At 52.0% G+C, this 15,109-nt stretch overlaps 1 protein-coding gene across 3 annotated transcripts in view; it reads right to left on the bottom strand.

The window, feature by feature from the left end:
• CXCL12 (C-X-C motif chemokine ligand 12) overlaps nucleotides 1-14,851 on the bottom strand; it is a 28,568-nt gene extending 13,717 nt beyond the window's left edge. The window contains exons 1-4 of one of the 3 annotated variants that reach the window (XM_082610034.1): nucleotides 14,731-14,851; nucleotides 10,591-10,708; nucleotides 8,322-8,408; nucleotides 2,570-3,012 (exon numbers count right to left, since the gene is read on the bottom strand). In XM_082610034.1, coding sequence (XP_082466160.1) covers nucleotides 2,997-3,012; nucleotides 8,322-8,408; nucleotides 10,591-10,708; nucleotides 14,731-14,791 — 282 coding nt within the window. In that variant the 5' untranslated portion in view covers nucleotides 14,792-14,851 and the 3' untranslated portion in view covers nucleotides 2,570-2,996. The other 2 variants (XM_082610032.1, XM_082610033.1) reach the window with 2 other exon arrangements.
• Nucleotides 14,852-15,109: the final 258 nt, after the last annotated feature.

Here is a 15,109-nt window from a genome sequence, read left to right as displayed (position 1 = left end):
TTATCGCATTTAACACTGAACCCATCACTGCTCAGAGACTGAGAGTCCAGCGAGGTTGCAGAGTAACAGCCTATGGGGTTTTTCAACTTGACAATGTCAGTGGTCTCCTTAGGGGACTTGAAGGTTTCCAGGGAACATTTCCCAGGGATGGGAAATTTCCCAGGGAATATGTGTAGAGAGATCAGGACCCCACAATTCTCATCCAGCTACAAAAGGATGCACCACCTGGGAAGGGTGATGAACTCCCAGTGAGAGATCCCATGGTGATAACACCAGGGGGCAGTCAGAAAAGGAAGGTCAAATCGGATCAAGTGTAAAGGCTTAGAAGTTCTCTGGACTTCACACAGTGGGGACTGCAACCTTTTGCTACTCAGGCCCTCTGCTCAAAGCTGGCCCTCCTTTCTCTGGAGGACAGGCAGATAAGCAGAGGGTTCTTCGTGTGTCTCGCTGGGGTCTCAGCACCTGGCCGGAGTGGGACAAAGAACAGTGCAAAACAACACAAGGCACAGATTCGGATTCCAACACACAGCACGTCTGTGAGTTCAGTACCCCCAAGTCTTCTCTGCCTGGGTCCTGATGCAAAGGCTGGCAGTGGAGGACGACTCTGGAGGTTACAGGAGCCCAAGGGAAGGTCAGGTAGAGGCAGCACTGGACCAGGAGGAACAGCTAGGTGACCCCTAATCAAAGTGATCCACGAACTTGTATTTTGAAAGCGAAAGGGGATCAGGAGAGCCTTTTCCTTTGCAAATGGACTATTTAAATGCATATTTGCTTTAGCTGGGCAGTCTCCACTTAGGGAGCAGATTGCAAGTAGAGGGATTGTCACACAAATCATTTTTCCTGCAGTTTCTCCTCTTATCTATTTTTCCCCCTATAGGGGAGAAACAAAAATTATTCTTAACTGTAGTCAAGATTTATTTAGGGCCATGTTAATTTTCTTGGAGAAAGAGATTTAATGGTTCTGGTTCATGGGTTCCAGGGGATGATCATTCCAAATTTTCCATGAGATTTTAAAATGACTTGAATTACTTCGAAAATGACTCTCCCACTGAAAATTAGATCATTTCATGTATAATTCAGAAGCCCTGTAGTGACAGGTTAACTTCAGAAGAGGGTTTTGAAACCAGTTCTGTACCCCTTATAACTAATAAAGGCCCCTCCATACTCTATTGTTTTCAATATAACAAAGCTGGTTTGAGGATGTGAATTTTTGTTTGGTTGATGGATTTGCGTCTATTTGCATGAAGATCTAAATTAAAGGCATATTTATGGAAATGCCTAACACATGTTACTGATAACCCAAAGATTTTTAAATCTGAGAACACCTACAATTCAAGATTATTTTACAAGAATACACTTTCTGCATGTTGTTTACATCATCCTGTAAATTGATACATTTCCTTGTTTTGCCCTTCTTTTTTTCTACTTTCTTAATTAAAAAAAACTTAACCAGAGGGGAAAAGTATGTGAGACCAAATGAAAAACAAAACAAGCCAAAACCCCTCAAGTGCCTACCTTTTCAGAAAGTGAGATTTTTAAACTGTTTAATGCAACTCTACAAACTGCTCTCAATAAAGGAAAACAACCTAAATGTCAGGATTTTTAAGCTACTTTCCCAACCAGCCCATTCTTTTCTAAGAGGAATGCCCTGCTGGACATCCTGTAAGCACAAGATGACAGCGGCAGCAGAGAAGGTCCAGGGGCCACTGTGCAAAGTTAAGACATGATGGGATCATCAAATGGTGAAAAAAATGAGGTTAGATTTTAATTGGGAAGGAATCTTCATGTCCAGGATTGATTATTTTATGGATTGGGCTTTCAAAACCAAAAAAAAGTTGAAAACTCTTCTCTTGTTATTCCCCAAACAGTGCTGACACCATGAAGACAAAACTCTCTGTAGTTCTGAGGTACCAACAATTATAGACGCCTTGAGGGTCTGCATCCTCGAAGGTCCTACTGCTGCAAACCGAATTCCCTTGGGCTCTGTTGATCCAACATGGGTTTGTGATCATGGGGAAAACAAGGTTCCATCCAAAAGGATCACAGCCCTAATCAGAAACCTGGTCAAAGGCCCCAAGGGGCATCTCCTCACTCCCAGGCTTTGCATTTGAGGAACTGACAGTGCATGCACCGAGGACATTGGCTTTGAACAAAAACACAGGATTGGACAATGGACAATATTCGAAACAAGCCACAGACGTGCACAGTGCTTTCAGGACCGGGTAACACGAGACATTTTGATTTACTTCTTGGTGCCCAGTTTAAAGTAAAGCTTTGCTCTTGAGAGTCCTTTTCCTGGGTCATGGAGACAGTCTTGGATACACATGATGATGGATGAGAGAGAGAATGATGAGAAGGACGTGATGGGATGTAGAGGAGAGCTTGGGATGAGGGGTGAATCTCCCCCTACCCTGGCCTCACACTCCTGCCTGCCTCAGCTCAGGGAAGCCCTGCGGTACTCGCCAAAGAGGCAGAACCCTGCTCTCACCCTGAGGAAGGGTGAGGCTCCTGCCTGGCCCCCCAGAACCTCTCCCCCCACCCCCGCCCCACCCCTGCACAGGGCAGCCTTCACTAAGGTCTGTCCACGCTGACTGGTGCTGACACCTCCTGGTGGCTCTCCACCCTGGACATGGTGATGTGGGCAAGGCTCCCTCGGTCTGGAGTTCCAGCCTGCACAGCTCAGAAACCTCTGGCTAGATAAAGTGTTCCGGGAAGGATATTATAACAAAGCAGGTAAAAGAATGGCCTTAATCTAAGTTCCTATCTGTCGCCAGTGACACTGGATAATCAGACTAAATGAGAAATAAACGCCATATAGTTTGCTACATAATCAAATGGTGAAGTAAGGCAAACTGTGCAAGACAAGGCCCTTGGAAATGCATTCAGGCCTGCCTGGGTGCAGGGGAGTGGCTAGCTACAGACCCTTCCTAACACTGATTTCAGACCTGGGCTCCTACTGTAAGGTTTCCTCAGGCGTCTGACCCAACCTGCGCCTCTCACATCTTGAACCTCCTGTTAACAAGAACAGAGGGAGACACCATTAAGGCGGGTTCCTGCAGTGGCCGGGAAGCACACCTGAGACGCTGAGCCCCGCTCCAGCCGGGGCCACACCCCTGATTTCCAAATCTCTGCGGTGCTTCTGCCTTCCGAGACCCTGAGCAGGGGGACTGAAGTGAGAGAGACAGCATGGCAGAAGCGAAGGATGGACGGAAGGCGGGAAGCAGAGAGGGCAGGTGGGCACAGCAAGCACAGGGCGGATGGACGAACAAGGGCACGGAGATGGCATGGCACAGTGGTCACAAGGCAGGACGAAGTGCGATGCCTTAGCTCAGCATAGACGTTAAGCCCCAGGACCTCTGGGCTGGCGCGGCGGAGGGGCCCCGGAGCTAGGCGCCCAGGCAGCCGGCACTGGGACCGCGCATGCGCACCTGGTGGCAGACGCGCGAGCGCTGCCTAGTCAGTTTCAACCCACAACGGAATGGAGGTCCAGCTCTTCGGCTCTTCCACGGCGACCCTGCCTTCAGCGGGGCTAAGGCCCGCTGGTCAGATACAGTGAGGCCCCAGGGCCAATGGAGTCATATAAGGACAGACAGGGGCTTGCCTATGTTTTCTAATGTGGGTCCAACCCTCTGAGTCCCCGCAGCCCCGGCTCTCCCCGGAGAGGTGGCAGATGCTGTCTCCCTGGGTACTGCAGAAAGCAGTTTGTAAGCTATTGCTTACCTCAGGGAAGCAATAGCTTGACCCACAGTTGCTACAGGGCAAACAGCTCTCCTAGAACAGACCTGTCACCCTCTCTGGCACAGAAATGTACTGCTCCTGCGGTGTGAAAAAGGGAGCATGGAGTCACAGGTCTGACCCTCTGCAGGTGCTTTTGTAAGAGTAGCGCTACCCTGGCCAAGGTCCTGCAGACCAGAACTGCTGCTGGCTTCCACGAAAGGACTGCAGCCCTGGGTAGCCCAGCAGCCATCCAGAGGCCTTCGGAGGCACCACAGGCAGGATGAGGTAAGTGGGCAACCCACACGCCCGGGAGCAGGCCTGCCATCCCTGTTGCTGGCAAGAGGGCCACAGGCTGGGGGAGTTAGCCAGGTACAAGGAATGGCCGTGGGAAGTAAAATTCTTTGGCTACAGTGCCCTAGGGGGACACTTCTCCATTGAGGAAAAGTGATGGCTGTAATTCCTTATGCTGTAATTCAAAGAAGCACACTAAAGCGTGAGGGGGACACAGCGCTCTGTGACCCAGGTGACAGGCAAGGACCTTGGGTTTCTTCTCCTGAAATCCATGTGCTCCATCCTTCAACCATGTCGTCTTTCTGGATCCATGTACTGAAATTATGACCAGGGGTCTGGGGTACAGGGTGAGTGTGTGTCCATGTGTGACAGGGGGATGGGGAGAAGAGTAGATATTCAAGGTTTCCCTTTTCAAAGCACTACTGAAATCAGGGCCTTGCTCTCCCCTGTGATCCCCCTGCTTCCAGTCCAAATTAGAGAGACTTGGCAAGAAAGCTCAGCCATGAATCTGCGGGTGTATGTGTGTTGAGGGCGGGGTGGTGAGTGAGGACTGAGGGCAGCTGCATCCCAGAACCTAATCACCTGGGGTCACGCAGAAGGGGGAAGGGGATAGGCTAGGAGTCCCCAGAGCTACAGGCCCTTCACACAACTCCTCTGCATCAGGGACCCGTTTAAAGAATCTACAAAGTGAATTGCCCTGCAAAGAGGCTCCCTGAGAAGCATTTCCACAACTGCTCTCTGGAAATGCAGAGCTGTCAGCCATTCTCCCCACACGGTCTGAAGAAACCCACCCAAGCTTGGAGATAAAGCCGCTCATACAGCCCCAGGCCCAGGGAGAGAGAGGCCAGAAAAGTCCTACCCCAGGTGGCAGAGTGGTGGAGAGCCAGGCAACAGGCATTTGGGGAAAGGAGTCAGTTATCGCCTGCAAATGGCATGGCCACAGCCAGCTCTGCCCTGCAAAGGCAGTGATGCCACCGGCAGTGGCAGGTGAGAGGGTATCAGGCACATGGCCCTTGCTGGGTGAGGTGCCAGCTGCTGGGCCAGCAGGCCGCTCTGTGCACAGGCCAGGTGGCCACACGCTGGCCTCAGACGGGAACGCAGATTGTAAGAGTGTGGAGCTGTGTAAGCTCTGAGCGCTCATGATCATGGGCCTTGCGAGAGAGGGAGCGGAGGGCAGGGTGGAGGCTGATCAGCCCAGGGTGATGCTGGAGAGAGACCCTGGGCCATTCTAGATGGAGCGCAGGCCATTCCGGAGTCCCAGGCTGTTCTAGATAGAGTCCTGAGCACACAGGCTCTGTGTCATAGACTCCAACCCCGGTCTTTGTACAACTACTTTCTTCTTAACTTAGCAGACCAGGAAAGGCCCTAAAAAGCACATAAATACAGGACCCGGGGTGGCCACAGTGGCGGCAAAGTGCTGCTCCCCCATGGAAGTCTGAGCACCCGCCTGGGAAGCAGGGGCTCTGCCCTGGAGGAGGGTTAGGGCAGATTTGCAAAGCGCCGGGAGACACAAGAGCAGAGAGTGCACTGTGGTCCTTCTCGAGGTGGCAGATAACTAGTTTTTCCTTTTCTGAGCAGCCTTTCTCTTCTTCTGTCGCTTCTTTTTTCCTATCTTTTCTTTTTTCCCCACTTTTTCTTCTCTGCGCCCCCTTAGATAAAATTAGTAGAACCATTAATAACGTTGAAATAAACAGGAGTCTTTCTCAGTCTGCACAATATTTAAAAGTGGCCCGTGTATTTGTTTAACCCTGTCTTTAGTCTCAGGCCTGGAGGCCCCTGGGCAAAGCACTGTCTGTCAGTACTTCATTAAAATAAATTAGACATTTTCCCCAATTCAGAAAAATATTAGACGGGCTTCCAGAACACAGATACCGTGAACTGGTTATAGCCGTTGGCCATTTGCCAACTTGACCCTGGTTCCCGCTATTGCCTGAGGCTTCTAACAGGGATGAGGACTTGATATCTGAAAGGGTGGGAAGGCACGCCCAGGGCCAGGCTGGACTGGTCTTCGGTCTCACCCCAACCTGCTCTCCTAGGGCTTCTTTACATCTCAATGCAGAGCTGAACTCTCTGCTTTATCTTTAAAATCTCTGCATTTCAAATCGAATAAGCTTTGGAGGTTGGAGGCCCAAGGTTCAGATGGCCGTCCAGGAGAAGAGAAAGAAGGCAGCCTGGTCCCACCTTCTCCTTTCTGGATGCCTGTGCGCACCCCCTGGGAATGACTGGGATTGTTCTGGAGAGCAAGGGAGAGAGCTGGTTAGCAGAATTTTATTAGAGCAACTTTATTAGAGCAATTGGCTCTAATAAATTGGCTCTGTCACATTAAAATGATTCAAGCTGAATGGTATTTAATGGTTTATGGAGTAAGGCCACCTGTTCCTGAGAAAGCTTGATATTAGCCATGGGCTGGAATTATGGGATTTTTACATGGGAAAATGTGAAAGCTGGATATTATGAGGATTGAGTCTCTGGAGATTACATGGGGATGTTAGGAGAACCAAGGAGCAGTAAGAAGGGGAAGAGGAATTAGTGAGTCAAATATTATTCTTCAGAAAACTAGCCCCACTGCTTCTACTGGGTTAAAAAAAAAAAAAAGACATAAAACCTTGAGCTGCAGATCTAATCTGCTCCTGAGCAAGGCCCATGTGCTGTCACTTGCATGTGAACTCTGGCAGGAGGGATGCCAGGCACCTGACCAGCAGGCCAGCTTCTCTGAATAAATTCCAGAAATGTGTGTGAGCCCCATGTCTGACAACTAATGGACTTCACCTCAGGTAAATAAATTCCCACATACAGTAGGAGGTTTATACCATGAAACAATGAGCATTTTATTGCTAGTGCATATAATGTCACATTTGATACAATTTTAGTACAAGTGAAAAAATACACTGTGGGTAACATTAAAAAGCTGCAGTCACACTTATATGTCATATATATTTCTTTACAAATCGCCAGTAGTTTATGGTAATAGAGAAATGTAACCTACTGACATTCATATGGCTCCACTTCAAATATAAGAATTGTTCGACTATAAATATATTCTGAAATACATTTGTTTACTAAAGTAACGTTTAAAAAATTGTGCACGAAAATATATATAAAAAAATGCCTTGCAAAAAGTTACAAATACCACCAGGCCCATCTGTGGATCACATTTATGCAGGGGATTTCATCTTGCCAACATTTCTGATTGGAACCTGAAACCATCTTGTGGCTTCAGGAAGAGGGGTTAGTGGCAAGAGGCTCGTTGATTCATCTATTTTTTCACTTCTGATTTCAGAAACCTCAGAGTTTGTAGAGCCTCCATGGCATACGTAGGTTTCAGAGGCAATCACAGAAACCAAATTCCTCAAAGCAAGCTCTCAGATTGAAAACTGCATTTGATTCTGGAAAGACTGTCTTTCGTGGGAAGGAGGAGACATGATCTCATACCCCCAGCAGAGGGCCAGCCCCGTTCTGGAGGAGGCCAGAGAAGGATCTCACAGAGGGCCTGCAGAGGAGGGGCGGGCAAAGGGAGGAGGGGGCCACAGGGTGGGAGCCCCTGCGGTCACCCTCCTCCAGCTGGGTGCGTAGAGAAATGAGAAGCAGAAGCGAGATGAAAGCATATTCTGGGAGGCAGGGAGAGGCCGGGAGTGACCCGGAGAGGGTCTCTGAGCACAGTCCCCAGTGATGGCGGTTCTACGTGGAGCCCACCCATCCAGTCACTGAGCTTGAAAGAGGAGGTGAAGGTAGTGGCCACTGCCTAGCACTGGTCAGCACGTGGGTTGTCATTTCAGGAGAGGCACCCCCTGCAGGCATCGCCCACAGCCTTCCTCCGAGCCTCAGGGTCTAGAGGAAGGATGCTTATCTGAGCTCCCTGCTTGGCCATCACCTGACTGTGCTCAGACCCCCCGGGGGAGAAAAGGAGAATCTCCAAAACAAACCAAATACAAAGCTTGAAGTAATCATTGATTTAAAAAAGGGTAATGAGAATGATGATGATTGTGATGATTATGAGGGAACCGACTGGTGGGAAATGCCATTGGGATGATACAATTTCTTAGAAAAACCCCAGTTATAAAACAGCCAATGTGAAAGGTACGGGGCACAGAAGAACACATGCTGCGATATTGTACTGTAGGCTATAAATGCAGTTGTCTACATGCTGGACAAACTTCTCGCCCGTGCCCAGGTCAATGCGCTGCCCCCCAGGCACACCTGGTCCTCACCATTCAGGCCTTCCTCCCCCACACACCTTTGCCCTTTCATCTCACATGGGTTTAGCTTTCCTCAAGTGGATCTAGTGGAAAGTCCTTTTTGGTTGTTGTGCTTACTTGTTTAAAGCTTTCTCCAGGTATTCCTGAATCCACTTCAATTTCGGGTCGATGCACACTTGTCTATTGTTGTTCTTCAGCCTTGCCCTGCCAAAACAGAAGAGGCAACAGTGTGCAGCTGATCGGAAGGGAACATGGCTGTGACCTGGACATCTGCTCATCCGACACCCAGGTTAGGACCCAACTGGAACGGGGTGCCCCGCTCGGCAGGCTCAGGCTCGGGAGGAACCCCAGATGTGCTGCGGAGACAGTGCTAGCCGTACTGCAGGTTCTACCCCAGAGACACTGGGGAGTGAAGAAAAGTCTTGAAGGAGTCCAGGGAGAATTCACACAGGGAACATCTGAGTTGGCTTTTGAAGGATAAGTAGGAGCTGGGCAAGGGAAGTAAAGTGGGAAGGAAAAGCAAGAGCAAATAGCCTAAAGGGGTAATAGTGCAGAGAGGATGTGAGGAATTTGGGAGACAGGACACTCAAGAAGCCCGCGGCCAGATGTAAGGGGCAAAGCAGTGGGGCTTCATCTGCAATTTTGTTTATGACGGGAACTTGCGGGGTGGCAGAAGCAGATTTTTCTTTTGATGGGCCATCTTGATAGTACATGAAAGACAGACTTGAGGGTAAGCCTAGAGGCAGGAGACCTACAAAGAGGTACTGCATAGTCTGGGGGATGGGGAGAGGTGAGAGTACAGTGGGAGGAGGGGCAGTGTGGGGGAGGGGGAGGGGAGAGGTAGTGTAGGTAGTTTTCCAGAAAATGGTTTCCAGAGAGATTTTACAAGTTCACTGAATGTTCATGGTCTCATCTGTTCTTTGAAAGTTCCTACTGCACCTTCCTCCCAATTCTCACCTTTACTCAGAGCCTCCGTCCCTGAAGACTCCTGGAAGAGGACCTGGACTTGTCTCTGGATCCCTCTCCATAAAGCCCCTGGGTACCAGGTAATCTCAAGCAGCCCGAGGACACCACCACCCAGCCGCTCGGGGTCTAGAAGGACCCGTGCGGCCAGCACAGAGGCTCGTGGACACCAGGAGTCTTCACACAGCCTGCCTGTTGAGCCAACGAGCTGTGCAGAGGGCCTGGCTCAGAGCAAGGCGGATCCAGGTCCAATTCTGGGGATTGCTGTTTATTAAAGTGTTTGCCCGGAAAGACATGAGGATTCTATCTGGCTTCTTCAACCTCGAGGCAAGGGAACCCACAGAGTCTGCACTGCAAAGTGGGCCCATCCTCGCTGAATTCATTATCTGATTAAATACTTCTCAAAAGAGAGTATTTTATTACAAGCAAAGAAAATGAAAAAAAAAATTCGTCTTCTAGTGCCCTAAAGCATATTGTAAATGACAAACACATTCAAGGCAGCAAAGGCTAGAGAAAAAGAAAAGTCAAACCTAAAACCACTTGGTGTTGGGTGGAGAGTCATCAGGTGGGTGTAACTTTTGCTCCAACTGCTGTGTCCCCATCCTGCTTTTAGTGCTGGGACTTTTCAGGAGGTGAGCTCTGCCCAGGAGACCCCAAGCCTCAACTCCCCTACATCTAGACACATGGCCACGCTCGTTGTGAGCGAGCACGGGGACACACGGGCACTGGAGGGCCGAGCAATGGACGGCCACGTGTGGCTTTCTTTCTCGACTTGGTTCAGCCTCCTGCTCTCCTGGAGATCTTAGTGTCTCATGTATGTGTGATTTTAGTATGTCTCGTTTCCCACAGGAATAAAATCAAATGTTAGCAGCTGCCATCAACACCAGCAAAACTAAAACCTTGTGTGTTGGCTTTCAGAAAATGCAGTTAAGTGAGCTGGTAATTTTGAGTTTCACCAAACAGTTTAACGATGACTTCAACTGAATTTGAGTCTTGTGAGTTTGTGCTACGTGATAAAGGATTAAATTAGGGCACCAAAGCCCTGAAATTGGCAGAACTATTACTAGCAAGGGGCTGGCTAATTTACTATACTGCAGCAGAAAGAAACTTTGGTGAATCCCATGTTTCTCCAGTCTAAGAGTGCATCTGAATGTGCTCCCATCTCTTGCACTAAAGGGAGGAAGCTTGCAGAGAAGAGGCAAGGACCCTCTGTGAGTGAGCATGGCACCAAGGGTTAGGGCACCAAGGGTAAGAGCAGCTTTTGAAACCCCTGCCTGGTGGTACTATCAGCTGCCTCTAATTATGCCAGGCTCGAGCCTGGACACTTGGCATGTGTCGTTTCTCTAGTTTTAACAAGTCTGTGAATTAGGTGTTACTATGCCCAACAAATGTAACATCCCTGGAGGATGATGTTCAGACTTACACGATCTGAAGGGCACAATTCGGAGTGTTGAGGATTTTGAGATGCTTGACATTGGCTCTGGCGACGTGGCTCTCAAAGAATCGGCAAGGGCATCTGTAGCTCAGGCTAACCGGTTTCCCTAGAGAGGTAATGAGAACAAAGCAGCTTGTTATTATCCTGCCAGGCCTTGGGGATACAAGTGTGTCTGAGTCTGCAGCCGAGTGATCGGATGGTGGAATGAGGGTAGGATGGGGAACGATGCGAGGAGTCATGGGTGCACCCTGGCAGAGACCTTTTCCTTGGGCAGCACAGGGAGCTCTGAGTGGGCTGAGGCTCAGCTTCTACAGGGCAAGAGGCCAGAAGGACCTGAGGAGAGCTGGACCCTAGGAGGGTAGGGAAGCTAAAATCCGAAGGCCCCTGCTTGGGTGTCTCAAGATAAAGGACATTCATCACAGGAGAGAACTGTTTCAGTCCAAGGTACTGAGGTTCCTCGTTATTCTTTGCAGAATAAACTCCTCCAGGGCCAACTGAGAAAGACTTCCCGATTCAGGGAACAGGGAGGGGGAAGGAGGAGGCTCCAGGCTCGCTCTCTCCCAGGAGCCACTGCAGCTCCCCTGGGAATGCTCCCCTCCCCCACCTGCAGTCTTCTCTGTCCTCACATTTACCTTAAGCCCAGGCAACCACAAAAGAATCCCACTGGCTTCCTACCTGGGCGTCCCCAGAGGGCAGGCAAGGGCCCATCTTTTCCCCTGCACTTCCAGGGCTGGAGGCAAACGTGGCTTTCATTGCCTGTGCAGGGATGCTCCAGCCTCCTGGATTGTATTACATCTTTGTTCGCCAGTTCACCAATTTGCAAAATGCCATAATTGACACTCATTAGTGTAAATTAGCAAAGGGCTCCTGCAGAACCCGCAGCTCACCCTGGAAGTCTAGAATTGCAAGCCCCGGAGGGTGGGGGGGTGGGTACTGACATTTGTGTGTATGTGCGCGCGCGTGTATGTGTGCGCGCGCGTATGTGTGCACGTTTTCTGCAGATTTTATCCAAGCCCTACTTAATACCCCAAATTATTTGAATTTGTGGATTCTTTCATCAGGGATTAAATGTAGGTCTGAGAATATTTAGTCCAGAGATTAAAAAAAAAAAAAGTTTGCCTGTTTACAGAGTTCCCAGAGGTCTCCTGGTGGTTCTGAAGTTCCATATTTGGGGCGAGAGAGCTGGGGAGGCTTGTGAGTGAGGGACTTAATTTTTTTTCTCAAGGCTGAATTCCATCAAGAGATGGCATGGCCAACAAGTCAGGGGGAAAGCAGACCACCTGGCCCCCCAAGACCAAACTCGACTCCCTGAAAACCAGGAAGAAGAAAGCCTGGCTTCAAGGCTCTCAGGGACTCGTGGCACTGGAGAGCCTGGAGCAGGCTTCAGGTTTACACCTAGGCTAAGTCCAGAAAGTCGCTGCTGGGACCTGGCTTTTAGCAAGTGCACCGGGTCCCTGCAGAAGTCTGTATGGCCCTGTAACCAGATCACCTGGGAAAGTGGCCTGCAGCTGGGGGCTGGGTGGCCAGGGTAAAGGAAGAGCCAAAGTCTCCCCTCCGAGTGTCCTGCCTCCAGGTTCCCCTGAAATTCTCAGGGGTCCTTCAGAGCTGAGCAGAACTGCCATGTGGGGCCCACTGGTGAGGCAGGACTGGTCCCAACCCCAGAGCAGCAAACTGGAAGGTGCACAGTATGACAGCTGCTGGGGGCAGCGCTGTGCAATATGGGGGTTGCTCCTCCCCCGTGTCCCTGAGATGCTGTTCTGAGTCCATTAGCCAAGCAGTGGTGATCAGGCCAGAAATCAGAGCCCATTCTGAGCTCAGAACACAAGCTTTCTCTTTTTCTCCTCTCCCCTCTCCACCTCCTGGGATTATCCATTTCCTTCAAAGGCAATTTTTATTCCTGCTCCCAGGACCCAGTTGCCTGCCTGTCAAGTGGAGAATTTCAACAGGTTTTTTAAAGTGACAGAGCCCCAAGTGTTCTTACCAAGAGAGCTAGGTGCTGTGTCCACCTGGTGACCTTCCTGCCCGCTTTTTGTCAATATTACTAACTTTTCCAACTGTTTTGCATATGGTCCGTGTACAGGCAAGAGGCCTGACTGGTCCAGATGTTACCCAGGGCTTGGGGGAACTTGGCTTCTGGTGAACTTGGCTCCGCTCTGGAGCAGTCCTTCCACTCTAACGCAGAGACAAGAGCCCCCAAGCCAGCCCCTCCAGCCAGGCCTGGGAATGGGGCCCACCCTGGCTTTAACCCCTAGAAGCCCAGGGCATCCGGGCACCCAGCTGCTTGGCTGAGGTTAGCCAATGGAGGGAGGGTAGGAGCCCGAGTCAGAGCCTGAACAAGGGGACCCAGCATGGGTACACAGGCTCCAGGTGGTCAAAAAGTGCATTCTGGCCTATGCATGCAAGGAGAGCCTGACCAAGTGGGAGCACAGGACCCTGACTTGGCCACTTGGCTGCCAAGAGGGCAACTCAGATGGGCAAGCAACCAACCCTTCCCAGAGTCAGGAGGAGTCTGTGGATGAGGCCCCCACTCCTTCTGTGCTCCCCCCAGGTCAGCTGTGCCCAGGACTCAAGGACCTGAGTCCTTGCATTCTAGTCACTTCTGCAGTTCCCCAGGGGAGGGGGCAGCTAGAAGAAGCACCATTTCCTCCCACAGCTGGATGATGACACCTCTACTCTCACCAAACCACTCAATTGTTAATACCCAAACCAGAGTGTGCCCCATGACCTGGGTTGGGGGTGTCAGTGTCAGTGTAAAGACACAGGCTAGGTTACTTTTTCAGCTTACAGAAAAATTCTGAATTCCCTTTGGTGCCAGTCTCTCTGCAGCTCTGACCAGCAACTTGCTACACTTTAAAAGAACACTTCCCAGGTGCTCAGCCACCAGCCAGCGAGAATGCAACAGTGGTCTTCAGCTGGCACCTGGCAGACCGCTCCAGGGCCTGGGGCCCTGCACAGACCTCAGCTGCACCAAGCACAGTGTCCTTCAACCCTTTGCAGGATTTGTTGGAAACTTCGCAGCCAAGAAAGCTCAGCATGGCCTGACCATGCTGACATGGTTTTGTTTTGTGTGTTCAGAGGCAACAGTTTATTTTGGTTTGCAGCAGTGGTGTCCTGTAACAGGACAGTGAGATTTCGCTAAGCCTCAAAAGTAAAAAAGCTCTCTCCCTCTCACAGTGAAACGGTACACCACCTTTCCCCATGGCCTAAAGCCTTGGCGACTGAACTCTGCTGCAGCGCTCACTCCGAGATAGAGTAGTGCTCGCCTGTCTGGCGACAAAGGCGCCAGCCTGCAGGTGTGTTTTGGGGGCTGGGCAGGCGCATGCATGACCCGGATCGCCCCTGGGCCTCTCCTGGGTGACCCCAGAAAGAGGCAGGGAAGGCACTGTCCGGATGCGCTTCCAGCTTCGCCGCGTCGCTGCGGACCGCGTTGTGGTACAGAAGCGCAGCCAGGCGTTCGCCGCAAGCCCGACAGCTGCTCGGAACGATATGACTGCCAGGGACGCCTCGCAGCTGCACCCGATCGCATTGCCACCACAAGCAAGTCGCGATGCCAGACAGGCTTTGCAAAGCGCTCTCTCCAACAGGAACCGCAGATCGCATCTCCAGCGCGGTGCTCAACGGGGCCTTGGCGCGGGCCGGGGCAGAGGAGCCGTAGCCCCGCACGGAGCCAGGAGCCCATTCTACTCTGGAAACCGAGCTGGGCCGCGGGAAGGCACTAGCTGGGAGGTGGATGGTCAAGGGCCAGGGACCCGCGGCTCCCGACTCGGCTCCACACCTCCGCGCCCTCCCGCGCCGGCTCCGAAAGCACCCTGGGCGCGCTCGCACCCAGTTATCCTGCCCGACCTCGCTCTGCAGCCCGCCAGAGGTCTGGCGGCCGCTCGCGCGTCCCGGAACCCGAGCTCGGCAGCGGAGTGCGAGCCTCAGCGCGGGGGGCGCTACGCTGGGGACCTCAAACGCCGCACGCCGAGGGAGCGCGCCCCGCGAGGTGGGCTGCCTCGACCTCCCGGGTGCAAAGCGGCGCGGATTAGGTTCGCTCGGGACGGCGCGGGCCGGGGCAGAGGAGTCGTGGCTCCGCAAGGAGTCAGGAGCCTGGCGCCTGCCCACGCCTCCGTCGCCGGGCGCACTCACCGTCGCTGAGGCACAGCGCAGCCAGCACGAGGGCCAGCACAGCGACGATCTTGGCATCCATGGCAAAAGCGGGCGGCGGGTGGACAGAGGCAGGACGCGGAGGGGATGCGACTGCGGAGAGTGAAAGTGCGGCAGCAGGAGGCGCGCGCCCAGCACTTTAGAGGCGAAAGCGGGGCGGGGTGGGGCGGGGCGGGCGCGCGGCAAGGGGCGGGCCTGGAGCCGAATTCTGCCTGCGGCCCGGGGCTCTGACCAGAGTCCCCTCCCACGCGGCCGCGCCCCCTGTCCCCTCCCTCCCACCTCTGCTCCGCGCCCGGGATGCTCCTGGGACTGCGGTGCGCCCCAGCCTTTGACCTCTCGGTTACGCTGGGCCCTGCTTTGT

Source organism: Mesoplodon mirus (assembly GCF_964341445.2).
Source record: "Mesoplodon mirus genome assembly, chromosome: 2".
NCBI classification, from domain to species: Eukaryota; Metazoa; Chordata; class Mammalia; order Artiodactyla; family Ziphiidae; genus Mesoplodon; species Mesoplodon mirus.
Note: the sequence above shows the minus strand (reverse complement) of the source record. Positions and strands in the feature narration are given on the sequence as shown.